The following is an 18,665-nucleotide window of genomic DNA, read 5'->3' as shown; positions in this document are numbered from 1 at the left end:
AAGCGCGTGTTGTCGCCTGCCAGATAGTTTGAGGCCATGAGTAGTCTTGCATGCTTAGTTCAAGGCTTTAAGCTTATTTGCAGGTGGAGGACGCACGTGCCGCAGCGCTAATTGGGTACCTTTAGCAGTCAGCTCGGCAACATCTGACGACAAAGTTAATTTAAAAGTGAGCTTAAATTTCTATTTATAAAATAATTCAGATTGAGTACGCGACCGAGCTTTCATTGGTCAACGGGGAAATTTAGATGAGAGTGCGTATACACAGTTGGGACGTTTAGCTTCCTGCGCTTGCCGACACAATTTGAAATCATCTAAAACTCCAAAGCTTTCGCAATACTTGCAGAAAAAATTCAAGTACACATGACAGAATTAGAAATGGAAAAAAATTAAAAATTTTGATGTGGGGTTTAGCAATCACTTTCCCTTCTGAGCCCAAGCAGAAAAAAAAGAGGAAAAGTTAGAACCACAGCGCTTTGGCTGCTTAGATGATCGTGAGCTGGAAGACCTCGCCGAGGGAGCTCATGTTTACTAAAAAATGTCCACGAAAAGCGCAGACCGAACTAAGTGCCACAGTCTGTATTGTCTTGAAGTAAACAACGCACACAGCCTATCGATTGCCATGTTTTTGCTTTAAAATTTCTCTTAAATTGTAATTTTTACTGAGACGTTCTCGGCGTATGAAACTACTTTCGCATTGGCATTAATAATCGTAAACTATTTTTTCGGTTAGAATGGGACAGAAAAACTGTACTAACCAGCACAAAGGCGCGGTGAGTGATTCAAGTTCTCAATTATGTTGTCGGGCTGTTTTTTATTCAGCTTAATTTGAGTTATGTGAGTAGTTTATCCAGAGCGCCATGCTTACTATATTGGGCGCTGCCAAATCGGGCAAGTTTTCGTCACTTTCATAAGGGATAAACCTCGGTGATATTCAGTTTCAGCTTAATCAAACTCCTCCTCTAAAAGTTCTTTACTTAAGGGATTGTATATTTTAAATATTTTGGTATTTTTTTGTGAAAAAAATCGTTTAATTCACACGGGGCTGGCACAACAAATATTAACTCGACTTAAATTTTTATAAGACGAATTTTGATAGGTTTGTGTGTTTTTATCGCCCAGAGCATTTATTGAGAAAATATATTTCAATCGAATAGTAAATAAATAATTATTTTTCCTTTTTTATGTTATTGGAGAGCCATATCCAAAAATAAAGATAATTTTTTCCCGTGTGTACATAATCTCATCCAAACAATTGAAAGTTGAAAAGTTATCGAAAATTATATCAATTCTTCCAATAATAATTTAATAAAAATGAAAAAAAAATGCCAGATATGGCCGATGTCGGCGTCTATGTTTCCCTGCAAAGCCCACGGAAACCTCCTACGTATCGTGGTTTCACTTAAATTTTGAAAGTTTTTGACGTCATTGCTATGATGAATAAGGTTATAGACAATAATTCTTCTCGATTTATTAAAAACTAAAGTTGTTCTAGAAGTGGCCATCAAAAAGAATTTCGATGGAGACGTGGTTCTGGCTTCTCGGCTGGTTCCTTTGCATCCTAACGATGGTTGGAAATGGATTTGTCATCTTCCTCTTTTGCAGTAAACGTCAGCTTCGCACCAAAACCAACACATTCATCGTGTCTTTAGCAGTGGCTGATTTTTGTGTTGGAATGATTGCTGCTCCTTCACGTTTTCTCTACGCTATGATAAATGAGCACATTTCCGATGATGATCTCCGACTAACGATGTACGTGTGGGTGTTCATACTTTACGCGTCTGGAACCAACTTGTTAAGTTTGATATTTGAACGATATATCGCTGTCGTGAAACCTTTAAAATACTTGACTCTTATGAAGCGCCGCCGAGTCATTCAAATGGTTCTAACATCTTGGGGTATTCCTTTTCTTTTTACTCTGACTACATTATTGATGGGATTCTTTTCATTGCATCGAATCGAAGGCTATTTGTATCTATTTTACGAGGTAATCTCGTGTGTAATTTTAATATTTTTTCTTGCATCCATGTTTCTTGTTGTTTACAAGCAGAACTCTAGAGATCGCACCTTAGCGAAACAACTGCAGTTTAATCGAAGGGTCGCTAAAGTTAAAACTCAGAACAGGTCAGCAGTAAAATGGTTAGCATTAGTGACCAGTGTGTTTCTACTGTGTTACGGAATATACATGCGTTGTAGTTTAATAATTTTAATTGGTTATCATTGTAAAGATTTTCATTACAAAGTCCCTTTACAAGTTGTCAACTCTGGAATAAACCCTATAGCTTATGCTTTCTTCAAAAGGGACATAAAGCAGGTATGTAAAAGGCTTTTTTTCAAAAGGTTTCGTTCATTTTCTACAGAGCAGTTTTTGGGCAGGAAAAATTAACACTTCTCTTAGATCCCGAGAGCATTCGGTTGTCGATGTATTAATTATTGTGTTTATTGATGCCTAAATGAAAAGCTTTCGATGAAACAGAATTCTCTGCTGCGTGAGACTTGATATTTTTTTTTATCTCTAAGATATAGGACCATATTTCGAATATATTGAAACTTTAATTTGAGATGACAAATTGATGGATATTATTTTTGGTTTCTTTCATCGAAAGTGGTGCTACACCTTAGAAAAAGAGATCACTCCGTTGGAGAATGGGGCGCCATGTTAGTAGTGCGTCATCTCGATATGCGTTTTGTGAACCTGAAATTAAATAAAAAAGTCCGATTATAAAAAGAATACTAAAATTTATACCTCATATTTTTTTATCTTTTTTTTTTATTTTATTTATTTTTTTTTTTTCGGTGGTTGGATTCACCGCAACCTGGCATAGAGATTCACCAAACGATTGGAGCTTAGATATAATGAGATTATTTAGAGCACTACCTCAAGATTTTTTTTTTTTTTAATTTTGGCATCGTGCCTAATCATTTTAACTTCCTGTCTTCCCAGAAAGTGAAGGCAATCATGCTTTGATGATTTCGTCATCAAAAAAAATATATTTATGGCAATCAGTGGTGGCAAACCACCTACAATCAGAACGACAAGACGCATGAAATTCAAGCGTACAAAGCTCCGCTGCATTTTGAACTGTTCACCTTCATCTGTTTTCGTAGAGGCCCTCTTCAAACGAATTTCCTGAAGCAATCCTTATTCTAATAGCATGCTTAGGAAATTGGCTTGCCTGGTGATTCAGTTTAGGTTTTTATAAGAAAAATCGAAATGCTCTTGCTCCATCTCAAACAGGAAGATGAATATTTACTAATCTACTCTGTAATTGACAATTGGTGTTTATAGCAATCATGCTATCTTCATAAAAATCCTCGCCGCCAGGATTTTTTTTCGTTTAAACAGATATAAAAGCCATTCTGGATTCATTGCTCTTTTTTTCAGTTGGCCTGGTATTAAACTTATAAAAATGAGAAAGAATGATTCGATATGGCTTAAAGAAGTCGCTAAGAAAAAAACAAAAAAAGAGGAAGTTTGCCTTTTATAGAAATTGCGGGTGGGAGCAGGTGGTTCCAAAGAACTTCGAGATGAGTACAAATATGAATTTTTAAAGTTATTGCTTTTGAAAATTCTCTTCGCTCTGAAAAATTGGACGATATGAAAAAAATTACCAGTATGAATTCGATAAAAACTTAAAAGGTACTGGTTTTTTGGCTGGTTTTCAAATTAAGAGAATTCGTAATTTGCCTTACATCTATGTTTCTTGCTGTTAACAAGAGCTCAAGAGATCGCAACTCGGCTAAGCAATTGAAGATAAACAAACGGGTCGCTAAAAATAAAAATCAGAACAAGTCTGCGGCGAACTGGGTGGCATTGGTAACGGGTTTGTTTCTTTTGTGTTACGGAATAAACGTGCGTTGTAGTTTAATAATTTTAACTGGTCATCCTTGTAACAATTTTCATTACAAAGTACCTCTGCCAGTTATTAACTCTGGAACAAATCCTCTTTTCCCATTGGACGAGACTTCTTGGCAACACTTCTGCAGCGGTGAAGAAGGATGCGGAGGGCTTCTCGGTATATCGCAGGACTCGTCAAGCTTACACAAATGGATTAATTCCAATTTTGAGATGTATCAAAATAAGCATCATCAAATCCCATGTAAATTCCTCTTCTGAAGCAAAACACAAAATTAGCACGAAAAGAAGCATAAAATTTAGACGCACAAAGCTACGCTGTACATGAAAGTGTTTACCTCGCTCTGCTATTGTATTGATCTTACGCGATAATCCTCTGGCAATCTTTTTTCTTATAGCTCGATGCAACATAACGAAGATGCTGATATTGATGACGACAAATACATAGCCTTGAATGACTGGGTAATCGCGATGCAGAATATCGTACCATTGAAAAAACCAAATAATCCCAGAGCAAAGATATATTGCTAGCACAATTGAAAGCGCTTTTTTTTCTCGTTACCAGACGTCCGTACTTAAGAGGAGAAGAAACTACACTGAACTGAGTCAAGGTAAAGGCGAAAATAGTCGAATTCGACGTCGTTATACAAAATTCGGTGAACGTTTAAAGAGCGTGTAATAAAGTTGTCAATTTGATTGAATATGGATGTTGAAGGTAAAGGAACACATAAAGTGTGGCCAAAACTGTTCCTTGTACCAAAGCTGTTAGCAGATCGGTTATAGCCAAACCAAGCAGAAAATAGGAAGTTGGGTTGCGGAACATCCTCAATGAATCGATATAAAGAACAAGGAGGAGAAAGCTATTGGCCACAATGGTGATAAGCAAGGCTATGAACATGAAAATTGCCGCGCTAAAGGCCACTTTGTAGAAATCTTTGTCCATTGGATTTAGCGTAAAACTGGGATGGAAATTGACGAGGGTCACATTTCCGAAGGAATCGTTGATATTCGAATTCCCTGCAAATACAATCTCCCTAGAGGCATTTATGAGTTTGCTTGTCAAAGGATTGCTGTTAATGAATCGTTTTGTGGTGATGTTAGTTTTTTTTACAACAAAAAACATGATTAAGTGATTAACAGTTTTACTGAATGACCCCATTTGAATAGCAGTTCTACAAAAAAAAATATGTAATTTCCACCAGCACAAATTCTTGAATGAAAAGAAGAGTAATATTTTTCCAGCTAACAAGGAGACTTTTCATGGTAATTACTTCAAAAATAAACTTTTCAAAGACACTTCTTTCAAAGGCCTCTAACAGACTTTTCACCAGCAAGAAGTCCTTGCTGACTCTGTTGATGCCAGCTGGCTCCCAATCGAAGGATTTTGAAATGCTTTCCGAGGCATAATTTAAAGTGAGGATTGGTAACTGAGTTACCTGTCCAAAATAAAACTATCATTTGTCTGAAAAAGTCAACGTGATGACAAATCGTTTAATTATGTGAACTAATTTAACTTTCCTTGCGCTTTTTAAATTGTCCAACACTTAACTAGTTTTCTTTCTTGGTGGGAGCTGTTTCCTCATGGCACAATTGTCAATTTAGATACTCGCGACTGGTTGCCTTCGGAAACCTTGTGCAGCTTTTCTAGGTTATGTTCACTCCATTATATGACATTTTGTGAAATATTTTCTAGATATGAAAAAAAGTCCTGGGGTGTTATACTCAATTGGACACCGAATTATGTTGTTTGAAGCACTAAATCAAGGTAATGACTCTGTTAATTGCTTTGTGTTTATTCTTGACTTGCTTCTTTTAGGTGTTCAAAAACAAAAATGACATTTGCGCAAGGTAATGGGCCTATGGTTGGGTTCTCTTGCTCGCTCCAATCTCATGGTACCCAGGTCTCAATATTTTGTCGCTTTCAGGAAGTTCGTTTTGATCACGTAAAAAAACGGAAAGAAAAGCTATTCAATTCGGACAAACCATCGGGTCAGTCACCGATTGGTTCCCAGTTCTCATGTTTCCCTTACTCTGTAGAAGACAGCACCATGCAGTACTCTAACAGCACTCTAAGCCGGTCTTGCGATTAATCCACAGAGAGATCAAGTTACCGACTTAGTTATACTGATCTCCAGATTTTTCTAAAAATATAAATTTCTGTGTTTGTTTGTATTTTTCTTAAAATATATATTTCTGTGTTTGTTTTCTTAAACCGTGTGGTATTAGTTGAAACTTTGCGTGAGATTTTAAAATCAAAATTAATTAAAAGATTAATAGGCAATAACAGAACTAAAAACACTGGTTAGTTTCCAGAATACTCCTCTAAATAGTTTGAATCACTCGTGTGAAAAAACCGAAAATATTTCAAAATGAAGTATACCCTCTCTTGAACTTTTCCAAGTTTCATTTTTTCATGTTTAAAATCAAAACCAGACACCGTCCAACATCGGAGGTTTTCGTCTCAACTTTTTTAAAAAAATTTTCTTTTATTTTAATGGAAAAGTCTATTTCTCAATACGTTTTCTTGTCTTTCCTTCGGCGTTGCTTGTGAATGTTAAGCAGTTTTACCGAAGTGTGCATCCAAACAAATCTGTTGAAAATGCTTCACTTTTTATGAATTTTTAAAATGTTCGTTCTTATGAATGATTAAGCTAAATGCTTACGGCTAATACTGAAAAGGTAGAAAAGCTAGACGTGTCTGCTTGAGATTTCTCATTTCGTTGAGATAATATTCTAATGGATTGAATTGTGGTTGTAAGGTATCTATCACGTAGTTTAAGGTAAACATAAAGGGAACATATCATTCTACAATTTTTATGACGAGTGGATAGCTGACATGATTTGAAGATTGTCCTCTCCTTTTTTACCATATGTTTATTCAAAAAATACTCTTATCTACCAATTGAGCTAAAAAATTTCATTATATGCATATTTACTTGATTTTTTGACAAAGTAGAAAAATAAATTGTTGTGGTAGCAGATTATTCTCTGTAAAGGGCTTGTTAGATTTGACAAGTTGAGAAGAAAAGTCTTTCTGGTAAATGTTGCACAAACCGTACCAATCTGTACATGGCAAATACCAAGACAGTTTCTCTTCAAGGAAATTTTCAGATTTTTGCAGCACAAATATATATCATTTTACTCTAACGAATTCAGAAATTCATTTTGAGAAAGAAACCAAAGACTTATGTATCACACTGGCAAATTCAAAATTTCTTCAATACCTCTAGTAGAAAAGAAAAGCAAGAAAAAAATTACAATACACTTTCTATTTCAATTATCGACTGTATTTATGCACCTTTAGATACTCTCCGGGAGCACTTGGTACAATTACGAAAATTTCTTCAAGTTCTGAACAGGAAAACAATTCGCAGCCCTTTGATGCCTCTCTCTTTGAATCATGCCGACATGCAATAATAAAACGCGCTCTTGCTTCCATGTTAAAACCTCAGAATGTATACTTTAATTACAGTGAATTTCATTTAGTTCAAACTTACAGCTGCAGCAACGTGCTGAAAGTTTACCCAATTCGTGTGTGTGCTTTACAATTCTAGCTACTTGTGTAATTATTTCATAGCGGGAACTACACCTACGTGTGAATTCTTTGGGGAAATCAATCAAGTATTCCAACGGTGGCTTTCCCACTGTCACAAACATTAACCAATTACCCTCCTTGTAAGCACGACAATAATCACATACAACAAAGTTGATAGATTTGTCGATCACTTTAGTAACGGGAGAAATCAGTTACAATTTCGTTCCGCTTGTTGTCAAGGTCAGTTGTGACACACCTTAAAATCAAACCAGCACTGAAAATGGACTCTAAATATGCGACGAATTGTAGTACTTCGATGAACTTCACCGGTAATTTTTCACTTTGCCCAACTGTCCAACCTGTACCGTTGGGGCCCATGGTAAATCCATTTGACGAGTTTTTCAAGTTTGCCTTCGGATCAGCAATTTACATTATCATCGTTTCCTTCATAACCGTCTTTGCCAACGGCTTGTTACTTGTGGTTTTCTTCTTCGATCCATTTAAGATATTTCGGACTGCTACTACCTATTTTCTAATCGGTCTGGCCTTTGTGGATATCTTAACAGCCGCCTCGCAAGAGCCCATGTACGCCACATGCTTCATAATGATGTACCTTAGACATCCTGACACCCTTGCAACGTGCACACCTCTTCTGAATGTGGGCCAAGTGATAGCTGTTGCAGCCATGAATGCATCCTTTCTGATAGTACTCGCTTTCACAATTACACAGAACATTGTGGTCGTCTCGCCGCTAAAATACGGCCGGCGCGTTACAAAATCGCGGGTGGTGATCTGTGTATTGGGCATATACGCGTATTCCATATTGTTCAGTCTCTTTCCTGTCATGGGCATCGCCGAAGAGATCGTGCAAAAGATTGATAACATTTTTCACTCCATTACATTGGTCTACGTAACTATTATCTTTTACATTCTGCTGTACATTGCCTTTAGGAAAAAAATGGCTGCTTCTGAAAGTCTTCGAGAAGACAAGACCACGAACGATAGAGGGAGAGAAAATAAACAAACAGGGGTGGAACGCAAGTTTATTATCGTCAATTTTCTCCTAATTGCCATCTTGTTTTTGACGTCTCAGCCGTCTGCCATTTTATGGATTTACCGCTTGTATTCCTACGAAAACCCCAACTCTCCAAGAGTTCTGATTGTCAATCTCATGGTGGCCGACAACCTGCTTTACCTGAAATTCCTGCTCGACCCGTTTGTCTACGCATGGCGAATACCCAAATATCGACAGGCTCTCAAAAATGTCCTGCGCTGTGGCAGAGAGGAGCCTGAAACAACCTTTAGTGACCGTGTCATGGCCCAGGTTAGCAAGTCACGCGAGACTGTAGTGACCCTGGACTTTAAAAGCATTCAGGACTAAAACATTGATAGTAGTTCGAGGTAGCCCATAGTTCTCTGCAAAATCTTAAGCCTCGCAAGCTTCTTATCCAATCTCGAGATCTTGATAACCTTTCTATAGTTTCGATCTCGATTTTATTTCAAATTTCTCAGAGTCTAGTTCCAGAGAAGGTTAGAGTAGCATTAACGTAATTTCGTGAGCAAGGAAATTAACTTTTAAATCACCTTCGTTTGAAATATTGTAGAACAGAAGCTGATAAATGGCAAAAATGAACGCAAATAGGAAAACCGCAAACATTATGCACGATTTCTTTAATTTATAAATAGCATATTGCAATAATCCTATAGAAGCGTAACAAGGGGTTGTGTTAATAAAATTGTTCAGTCTCCGCCTGTGTTTTAAAAAAAGATTTGCTTCTCACGAGGGCAATCAGATGTGTCACATCACTTCTTAGGAGGAATATGGAAGATCACCAAATAGCGTCATGAAAATTTTATCGCTCGTACCGCTGTATAACTGTGCCGATATATCACCATTTAAGTCAAGGTTTTGAATCAAGGCTTTATTGACGTCGTTTAACTTGATTATCTGGGCCTCTGGAAATGTTCAACTCCGAAAAATTGAATTGGTTTGTCAATGTAGACAAACCGACATTTTTTTACTTAATTATCCCAGGCTCTAGGTAGCCCAAAGTAGACAAAAAAACCGACAAACTCAGTCGCTTTGTCCGCAACGACAAAACGATTTTTCTTGGCTTAATTTCGACAGGCATATTTAAGGCTCAACACAGTATACTTTCACAGACAAAGTGACTACGGAAAAATTATCTTAGCACCGACAAACGGACTACAAATACTTTTAATGACGAATCAAACGTTCTGTCGAATACAACGCAAGCCTGAAGAATTTAATTTCAGTTATTCACTTGAAATGATTAATAGCGCCTAACTCTTTTGGAAACTGAACAAAGTGTTTTCCATATTTTTTTTCTGTTAGGTTTTAAAGGTTCAAGTACAATTCTTTTTTTTTTTACAAGATGTTTTTAATTTAAGTCATCCTCATATAATGCATTGGTAAAGATGGGGGCGGTAGTATTTTCTCTATACCATAATAATCATAAAATTGATTCTTCTCTTTTATCGTGACAAATGTTGGGCCAGATCTACCCTTTGATACCTTTTCAATAAACTTCTAGTTCACTGTAAATACATCCTTTTTTAAATAGTTGGGTATAAACATTCATTGACGTCCAATTTTCGTATCCTGCCAAGGTCTACTGTTTGAAAGAGAACTTCGATTATTTGGTTTATGTCACTACTGCGAAATATCCAGATGGAAAATGAAATTCCCTGCTATGCTGAATAATTTGTTCTTCTTTGATCCCAACACGCGTGGGTCTCTACTAGAATAATCGAACCTTTTCTAAAAGGCACAAACTCGGTGCAAGTTTAAAATTAGAAGGCTTATCACAAGTCTAAGTTCTTAATAATGGCGAAACAGCGTCTCACATCCATGATAAACAAATTAGAAAATTAATTTTAATAAGACTCAAGGTTGATAAACGAGTAGTGAAAGTGTTTTCACGCTGTTAGGAGGGGGAAGTTTACCCTAGTTAATTAACAGAAGTTCTATTATAAAATTGTAAATTCTGACTCTGCATTGAACCATAAACTGAAGAGCTTGACTCTAACCACTACTTTTCTTTCGCGCCCTGATCATCATATTTAAGATGAACTGGACTTGTGCAAATAATACATTGCTCAACATAGGCGTTGATTATTTCAAAGAGCTACAAAGGAGCCAAAAACCTTCAAATTCTTCAGTTTATACCGGGGCAGCTGGCCCTGATTTACAGGAAGGGATGATGCATGTTGAGGAGTTTTCAAAGGCAGCTTTCGGCTCGTCCATCTTTATCATCATAGTTTCGCCCATGACAATCGTGGCCAACAGTTTGCTTCTTGTAACTTTTCTTGTCGATCCACTCAAGATTTTCCGCAACCCAACCAGCTACTTTCTCATCGGTTTGGCCATCGTGGATCTCCTAACGGCACTAATACAAGAACCTATCTATGCCGCCTGTTTCATGCTGATGTACTTCCAGCATCCTTCATGGACGAAATGTAAATCTTGGATGAAATTTACAGCGTATTTTTCGGCATTTCCAATCTCAATATCGGCATCTATCGTTTTTGCCTTTACATTGACGCAGTATATCGTGGTGGCATCGCCTCTGAGGTACGGCCGCATGATTACAAAGAAGAAAGCCTTACTTAGCGTTGTTGCTATATACCTCTATCATACGCTTTTCTGTTGTTTGCCTCTGATGGGTGTTCCACAGGAGACCAAACACGCCATCGACTTATTCTTTCACAGGTACACTGTTGTTCTCGTCACCATCATGATATACATTATTCTGCATTACACCATGAAAAAGAAAATGACCGCAGGGCGCTCACTCCAAAGCGAGGAGGGAAGACACGTTCAGGTGCAGCGAAGCTTTTTCCGTTTAAACGTCGTTCTTCTCATTATTATGATCATGTTTTTCGTGCCTTCAGTTCTACTGATGACAATCAGATTTTTTCTGGACGACATATTTACTGCTCGGTATGGGATACGGGTTCTCGTTGTGAATTTGATGACGGACAACCTGCTTTACCTGAAATTTCTGTTTGATCCGATTGTGTACGCGTGGCGCATGTCCAAGTACAGGAAGTCTCTGAAAAGCACTGTTTATCGTAATAAAGATAAAGAGTCCAGCAGAAGCGAAAACGAGACTAAACTCACAGATACAAGAGGTCAGGTAGGTGAGCTGGCAAGTGCTGAACTGAACAAGTCAACGATAACTTTACTCAGCTTTAAAAATGTCAGCACAGATTAAGGGTAGACCCTCTCCCTTTTTGGTACACATAAGCGGTCATAACTGATGAATCAGACGTCTCCTATGGATAGAGCTACAACCATCACAACGGAGAAATTCATCGTAAATATAACTCAGTGTTCTATCATCAAAATAAAACTCATTAAAAAGGTACAACAAACTGGACTTCATTGAAACTTTCAATTGACAATACAACTATTCAGCAAACTCTGAAGACTTACGTGGAAAAAAGTTCATTGAGAACGTGGTTGAGAAATCAAGCAGTTTGAGAACATAGTAATGACCATTAGTGAGATTTTATGGAATAAAGAAAGGTCTCTGTTGAACAGCCAAAGTCCGACTTTGACAATGAATAATATCCTCCCAACTTGAATTGCTTACAAACTGACATTTAACCTTCCTTAAATTGACGACACTGGATGACAAAGGAACTCATACTGAACTCAAATATTTCTATTTTCTCAGACTGTATAGTTTGATTCTTAGACCTGTGCTGCGTTTTTGCCCTTGTTTGGATTAACACATTTTGGGTTCGCATCAATTTGCCTTTGCTCTCCAAAATTAAACCTCTGGTTTTTCGTTTACCAAAGAAACATTTTGGCGATGTTATGATTGAAGTTTTACTGAACGTTAGCAATTATTTACTTGACTGCAATATTTCACAATATAATGTTGCAAAAAGTATTACAATAACTTAATATACATATAAATTAAATAACCAAACTTCACTTTATATTTGTCATTGCTGTTGATAAAATGTCCAGTGGTCCTTTGTAATCTGTAATATACAACCATATAGTCAGCTTATCGATTGAAAACAAAAACAGCTTCATGTGAGCTCCAGTGATAGGGATATGTCTTACGAAATATATAAGGCCTTTCGATTACATCATATCTTATTCAGGAATAAGTATCAGCATAACCTCGAATACCAAGATAAATAACGGAACATTCTAGAATGTTCTAAACAAAACACGTTTCAAAATCGCATCATCAAGATTTTTTAAATTATCGATAGCATTGCTTTCCGAGGAAAAAGCTTTTTTGCTCGTTTTGTTTCTTTGTGTCATCAAATTCACGACATAAAATTAGGCTTTCTCTCCAGCAAGAAAAAAGACGTTTTTTCCCCAGTCTTATCGTTTCTAATCTGCTAAGAGGGGTTTTCTTACCATTTGGCTTTAGACGCCTACCAAAATAAACCTCAATACATTTTTGAAAATTATATTGTTGTGAACACTATTAAATATGAAGTACATTCTGTTGACACAAAAGTTCTAACAGGAAAGAGGAGGTGAAAAATTTGTGGCTATGGATCTTACTTACGAGAACATTCCCACGCCTCTAAACCCTTTAACTCCCAAGATCTGATTGTTAATACTCCCGTCTACCTGCTACACATTTCCTTTTAAATTAGGTATGAGAACTTGGTGCTAGATCAAGATAGCAGCTTCTGCCTGATAAGTTTGAATATTGTCATTACCTGTTTGCTGATTAATGTATGGATATTACAGGGAGAATTCGAAGTTTCATGTTTATCACTTCTAGGAGTTAAAGGGCTAAGCCAAAATTCCCTAAAATGAGTGGTGAGTTATCTAAAGACTCTTCTCGTTATTCATCTTTGGTCTGTATGCAATTTGTCCGTTTTTTTGTCTGCTTTCGGCTACCAAAGCCTGGGATAATTAAGTCAAAAACTGTTGGTTTGTATCCATTGACAAACTAATTCAATTTTTCAGAGAAGCTGTACATTTCCAGAGGCGCAGATAATCAATTCAAACAATGTTAATAAAGCCTTGACTTAAATGATGATATATATGGGCGCAATGCCGTACGAGCAATAACATTTTCATGACACCATTTGGTGATATTCCATACAACGAAACTCCCAAATTACCCCCAAGAAATGATGTGCCACATCTGATTGCCCTTATGAGAAGCAAAGCCCTTTGAGACCGATGGAGACTAAACAATTTTTGTGATTGCGTGATTGTGAGTTACAGTTCGGCTGCGAGTTTGCCCTTTGATCATTAAGGTTTCAAAATTTCACTCAGTATTCTCCTTGTCGTTAGTTGTAGTTGGTTTTTTGTCCTTGTCGATCAATTTTTTAATTCTGCGTGCCATCGGCGTTGCGGGATCGACGTGTAAATCTTTACTATTCTGTTTCCATTTTCGTTTAGCTAGCCCCCTTACTTTGTAGCCATTGTTTATTCATGATTTGTGTATGTACTTTAGAGATGTCGTGCCTTCGAGGTCGTGTAGAAATTTTCGATGAAATTAAGGTATTATTTTATTATAATTTCGGGGCAAGCTCAGCCTCATTAGGCGCATTTTGGTCTTTCGTTTATTATCGCATGTTTATTGTGTCGTTTAGGTTTCTCTTGGTTATTTTTATTGCATTTCGCTTGTTAATCACCACGCGCGTTCTTACACTAGTTCCTGTTAATTTATTTTATGAGACATCATAGACAATTATAATAAAGATCAGCATTTCAATTGGTTTGCCGTCTTCGTTACATATCCCCGTATTTTGGCACGTTATACTCATCTGTTCGCGATATCTCTTGGCACCATTTCATCTTGATGCTCGTTACCGTTACCATTTTATTCAGACAGCCCCTTGCTACAATCATTCCATCTGCAATATACTATTCATGACAAGGAAATCGTGCATTATGTTTGCGTTTCTCCTTTTTGTGTTTATTCAGTCGCTTTGTCGATACCGACAAAATGATTTTTCCTAACTTAATTTTGGTCTTGCACATCCAAGGATCTGTACCGACCAATTATCTTAGTACAGACAAGCAGACTACGAATACTTACAATGACGAATCAAACGTTCTGTCGGGTGCAAAGCAAACCTGAAGAATTGAAATTCAGTTATTCACTTGAAATGAATAATAGCTTCAACATTCATTGACGTCCAATTTCCGTATCCTGCTAAGGTCCACAGTTTGAGAGAGCACTTTAAGTATTTGGTACAAACATTAACAAAAGTCCAATTTTCGTATCCTGCCAAGGTCTACTGTTTAAAAGAGAACTTCGATTATTTGGCTTATGTCACTACTATGAAATATCCAGATGGAAAATGAAATTCCCTGCTATGCTGAATAATTTGTTCTTCTTTGATCCCAACGCGCGTGGGCCTCTACTGGAATAATCGAACCTTTTCCAAAAGGCACAAACTCGGTGCAATTTTGAAATTAGAAGGCTTATCACAAGTCTAAGTTCTTAATAATGGCGAAACAGCTTCTTACATCCATGGTAAACAAATTAAAAAATCAATTTTAATAAGGCACAAGGTTGATAAACGAGTAGCAAAAGTGTTTTCACGCTGATAGGAGGGGAAAGTTTACCTTAGTTAATTAACAGAAGTTCTATTATAAAAGTTGAAATTCTGACTCTGCATTGAACCATAAACTAAAGAGCTTGACCCTAACCACTACTTTTTTTTTGCGCCCTGATCATCATTTTTAAGATGAACTTGACTAGTGCAAATAATACATTGCTCAAAATAGGCGTTGATTATTTCAAAGAGCTACAAGGGAGCCAAAAACCTTCAAATTCTTCAGTTTACACCGGGGCAGCTGGCCCTGATTTACAGGAAGGGATGATTCATGTTGAGGAGTTTTCAAAGGCAGCTTTCGGCTCGTCCATCTTTATTATCATAGTTTCGCCCATGACAATCGTGGCCAACAGTTTGCTTCTTGTAACTTTTCTCGTCGATCCACTCAAGATTTTCCGCAACCCAACCAGCTACTTTCTCATCGGTTTGGCCATCGTGGATCTCCTAACGGCACTAATACAAGAACCTATCTATGCCACCTGTTTCATGCTAATGTACTTCCAGCATCCTTCATGGACGAAATGTAAATCTTGGATGAAATTTGCAGCATATTTTTCGGCATTTCCAATCTCAATATCGGCATCTATCGTTTTTGCCTTTACATTGACTCAGTATATCGTGGTGGCATCGCCTCTGAGGTACGGCCGCATGATTACAAAGAAGAAAGCCTTACTTAGCGTTGTTGCTATATACCTCTATCATACGCTTTTCTGTTGTTTGCCTCTGATGGGTGTTCCACAGGAGACCAAACACGCCATCGACTTATTCTTTCACAGGTACACTGTTGTTCTCGTCACCATCATGGTATACATTATTCTGCATTACACCATGAAAAAGAAAATGACCGCAGGGCGCTCACTCCAAAGCGAGGAGGGAAGACACGTTCAGGTGCAGCGAAGCTTTGTCCGTATAAATGTCGTTCTTCTCATTATTATGATCATGTTTTTTGTGCCTTCAGTTCTACTGATGACAATCAGATTTTTTCTGGATGACATATTTACTGCTCGGTATGGGATACGGGTTCTCGTTGTGAATTTGATGACCGACAACCTGCTTTACCTAAAATTTCTGTTTGATCCAATTGTGTACGCGTGGCGCATGTCCAAGTACAGGAAGTCTCTGAAAAGCACTGTTTATCGTAATAAAGATAAAGAGTCCAGCAGAAGCGAAAACGAGACTAAACTCACAGATACAAGAGATCAGGTAGGTGAGCTGGCAAGTACTGAACTGAACAAGTCAACGATAACTTTACTCAGCTTTAAAAATGTCAGCACAGATTAAGGGTAGACCCTCTCCCTTTTTGGTACACATAAGCGGTCATAACTGATGAATCAGACGTCTCCTATGGATAGAGTTAAAACCATCACAACGGAGAAATTCATCGTGAATATAACTCAGCGTTCTATTATCAAAATAAAACTCATTAAAAAGGTACAACAAACTGGACTTCATTGAAACTTTCAATTGACAATACAACTATTCAGCAAACTCTGAAGACTTACGTGGAAGAACGTTCATTGAGAACGTGGTTGAGAAATCAAGCAGTTTGAGAACATGGTAATGACCACTGGTGAGATTTTATGGAATAAAGAAAGGTCTCTGTTGAACAGCCAAAGTCCGACTTTGACAATGAATAACATCCTCCCAACTTGAATTGCTTACAAACTCACATTTAACCTTCCTTAAATTGACGACACTGGAAGACAAAGGAACTCATACTGAACTCAAATATTTCTATTTTCTAAGACTGTATGGTTTGATTCTAAGACCTGTGCTGCGTTTTTGCCTTTGTTTGGATTAACACATGTTGGGTTCGTATCAATTTGCCTTTGCTCTCCAAGATTAAACCTCTGGATTTTCGTTTACCAAAGAAACATTTTGGCGATGTTATGATTGAAGTTTTACTGAACGTTAGCAATTATTTACTTGACTGCAATATTTCACAATATAATGTTGCAAAAAGTATTAAAATAACTTAATATAAATATAAATTAAATAGCCAAACTTCACTTTATATTTTTCATTGCTGTTGATAAAATGTCCAGTGGTCCTTTTTAATCTGTAATGTACAACCATATAGTCAGCTTATCGATTGAAAACAAAAACAGCTTCATGTGAGCTCCAGTGATAGGGATATGCCTTACGAAATATATAAGGCCTTTCGATTACATCATATCTTATTCACGAATAAGTATCAGCATAACCTCGAATACCAAGGTAAATAACGGAATATTCTAGAATGTTCTAAACAACACACGTTTCAAAATCGCATCATCAAAGATTTTTTAAATTATCGATAGCATTGCTTTCCGAGGAAAAAGCTTTTTTGCTCGCTTTTGTTTGTTTGAGTCATCAAATTCATGACACAGAATTAGGCTTTCTCTCCAGCAAGAAAAAAGGCCTACCAAAATAAACCTCAATACATTAACAGTTTCATAATTTTGAAAATTGTTGTTTACACTATTAAATATGAAGTACACTCTTTTGACACAAAAGTTCTAACAGGAAAGAGGTGGTGAAAAATTTGTGGCTATGGATCTTACTTACGAGAATATTCCCACGCCTCTAAACCCTTTAACTCCCAAGATCTGATTGTTAATTCTCCCCTCTAGCTGCTACGCATTTCCTTTTAAATTAGGTATGAGAACTTGGTGCTGGATCAAGATAGAAGCTTCTACCTGATGAGTTTGAATATTCTCATTACCTGTTTGCTGATTAATGTATGGATATTACAGGGAGAAGTGTCATGTTTATCACTTCTAGGAGTTAAAGGATTAGGCCAAAGAAAACGAAACTGCCTCAGGAGATATAGCAGATGTTGATCTTCAATTATCTCCGAGTATCTATCATCTTCAGCTCGCATCTACAGAACCTCAGCATAGGTGGAAGTTAACTCGCTCAAAATAATCCATAGTATGCTTTGTATCATGCAAAATTCCCTAAAATGAGTGGTGAGTTATCTAAAGACTCTTCTCGTTATTCGTCTGTATGCAATTTGTCGGTTTTTTTGTCTGCTTTCGGCTACCTAGAGCCTGGGATAATTAAGTAAAAAACTGTTGGTTTGTATTCATTGACAAACTAATTCAATTTTTCAGAGAAGCTGTACATTTCCAGAGGCGTAAATAATCAATTCAAACAATGTTAATAAAGCCTTGACTTAACGATGATATATGGGCACAATGCCGTACGAGCATTAACATTTTTATGACACCATTTGGTGATCTTCCATACCACGAAACTCCCAAATTCCTGAGAAATGATGTGCCACATCTGATTACCCTCATGAGAAGTAAAGCCCTTTGAGACAGGCGAAGATTAAACAATTTTTGTGATTGCGTGACTGTGCGTTACAGGCTGCGAGTTTGCCCTTTGATTATTAAGGTTTCAAAATTTCACTTAGTATTCTCCGTGTCGTTAGTTGTAGTTGGTTTTTGTCCTTGTCGATCAAGTTTTTAATTGTGCGTGCCATCGGCGTTGCGGGATTGATGTGTAAATCTTTAATATTCTGTTTCCATTTTCGTTTAGCTTGCCTCCTAACTTTCTAGCCATTGTTTACTTATGATTGAAGAAATGTAAAATGGTTACCGTGTTTACATAGCCTGATGATGCGAAGTGAAGTGGTTTCCAGCTTATCGAGTGTTCTCCCAACCTCCCAAGTGTTTACATCAGGCTATGTAAACACGGAAACCATTTTACAAT

At 37.1% G+C, this 18,665-nt stretch overlaps 3 protein-coding genes across 3 annotated transcripts; all 3 read left to right on the top strand.

The window, feature by feature from the left end:
* The first annotated feature begins 7,764 nt into the window (after positions 1-7,764).
* Positions 7,765-8,769, top strand: LOC136284453 (melanopsin-like). Its single transcript, XM_066174789.1, has one exon. It carries the CDS (start codon positions 7,765-7,767, stop codon positions 8,767-8,769), a length of 1,005 nt encoding a protein of 334 aa, XP_066030886.1.
* Positions 8,770-10,477: 1,708 nt separating this feature from the next.
* On the top strand, positions 10,478-11,626 carry LOC131778886 (cannabinoid receptor type 1B-like). Its single transcript, XM_059095371.2, has one exon. The coding sequence runs from the start codon at positions 10,478-10,480 to the stop codon at positions 11,624-11,626; it is 1,149 nt and encodes a 382-aa protein (XP_058951354.2).
* Positions 11,627-15,098: 3,472 nt separating this feature from the next.
* On the top strand, positions 15,099-16,465 carry LOC131778879 (cannabinoid receptor type 1B-like). The gene has a single exon (XM_059095359.2). The coding sequence runs from the start codon at positions 15,099-15,101 to the stop codon at positions 16,245-16,247; it is 1,149 nt and encodes a 382-aa protein (XP_058951342.2). The 3' UTR covers positions 16,248-16,465.
* The last annotated feature ends 2,200 nt before the right edge of the window (positions 16,466-18,665 follow it).

Source organism: Pocillopora verrucosa, chromosome 11, assembly GCF_036669915.1.
Source record: "Pocillopora verrucosa isolate sample1 chromosome 11, ASM3666991v2, whole genome shotgun sequence".
NCBI classification, from domain to species: Eukaryota; Metazoa; Cnidaria; class Anthozoa; order Scleractinia; family Pocilloporidae; genus Pocillopora; species Pocillopora verrucosa.
This window is presented reverse-complemented; position numbering and strand designations above follow the sequence as displayed.

Bases quoted from the DNA above. Each gene is read 5' to 3' on its own strand.
- LOC131778879 (XM_059095359.2), top strand. From the start codon at position 15,099: ATGAACTTGACTAGTGCAAATAATACATTGCTCAAAATAGGCGTTGAT.
- LOC131778886 (XM_059095371.2), top strand. From the start codon at position 10,478: ATGAACTGGACTTGTGCAAATAATACATTGCTCAACATAGGCGTTGAT.
- LOC136284453 (XM_066174789.1), top strand. From the start codon at position 7,765: ATGGTAAATCCATTTGACGAGTTTTTCAAGTTTGCCTTCGGATCAGCA.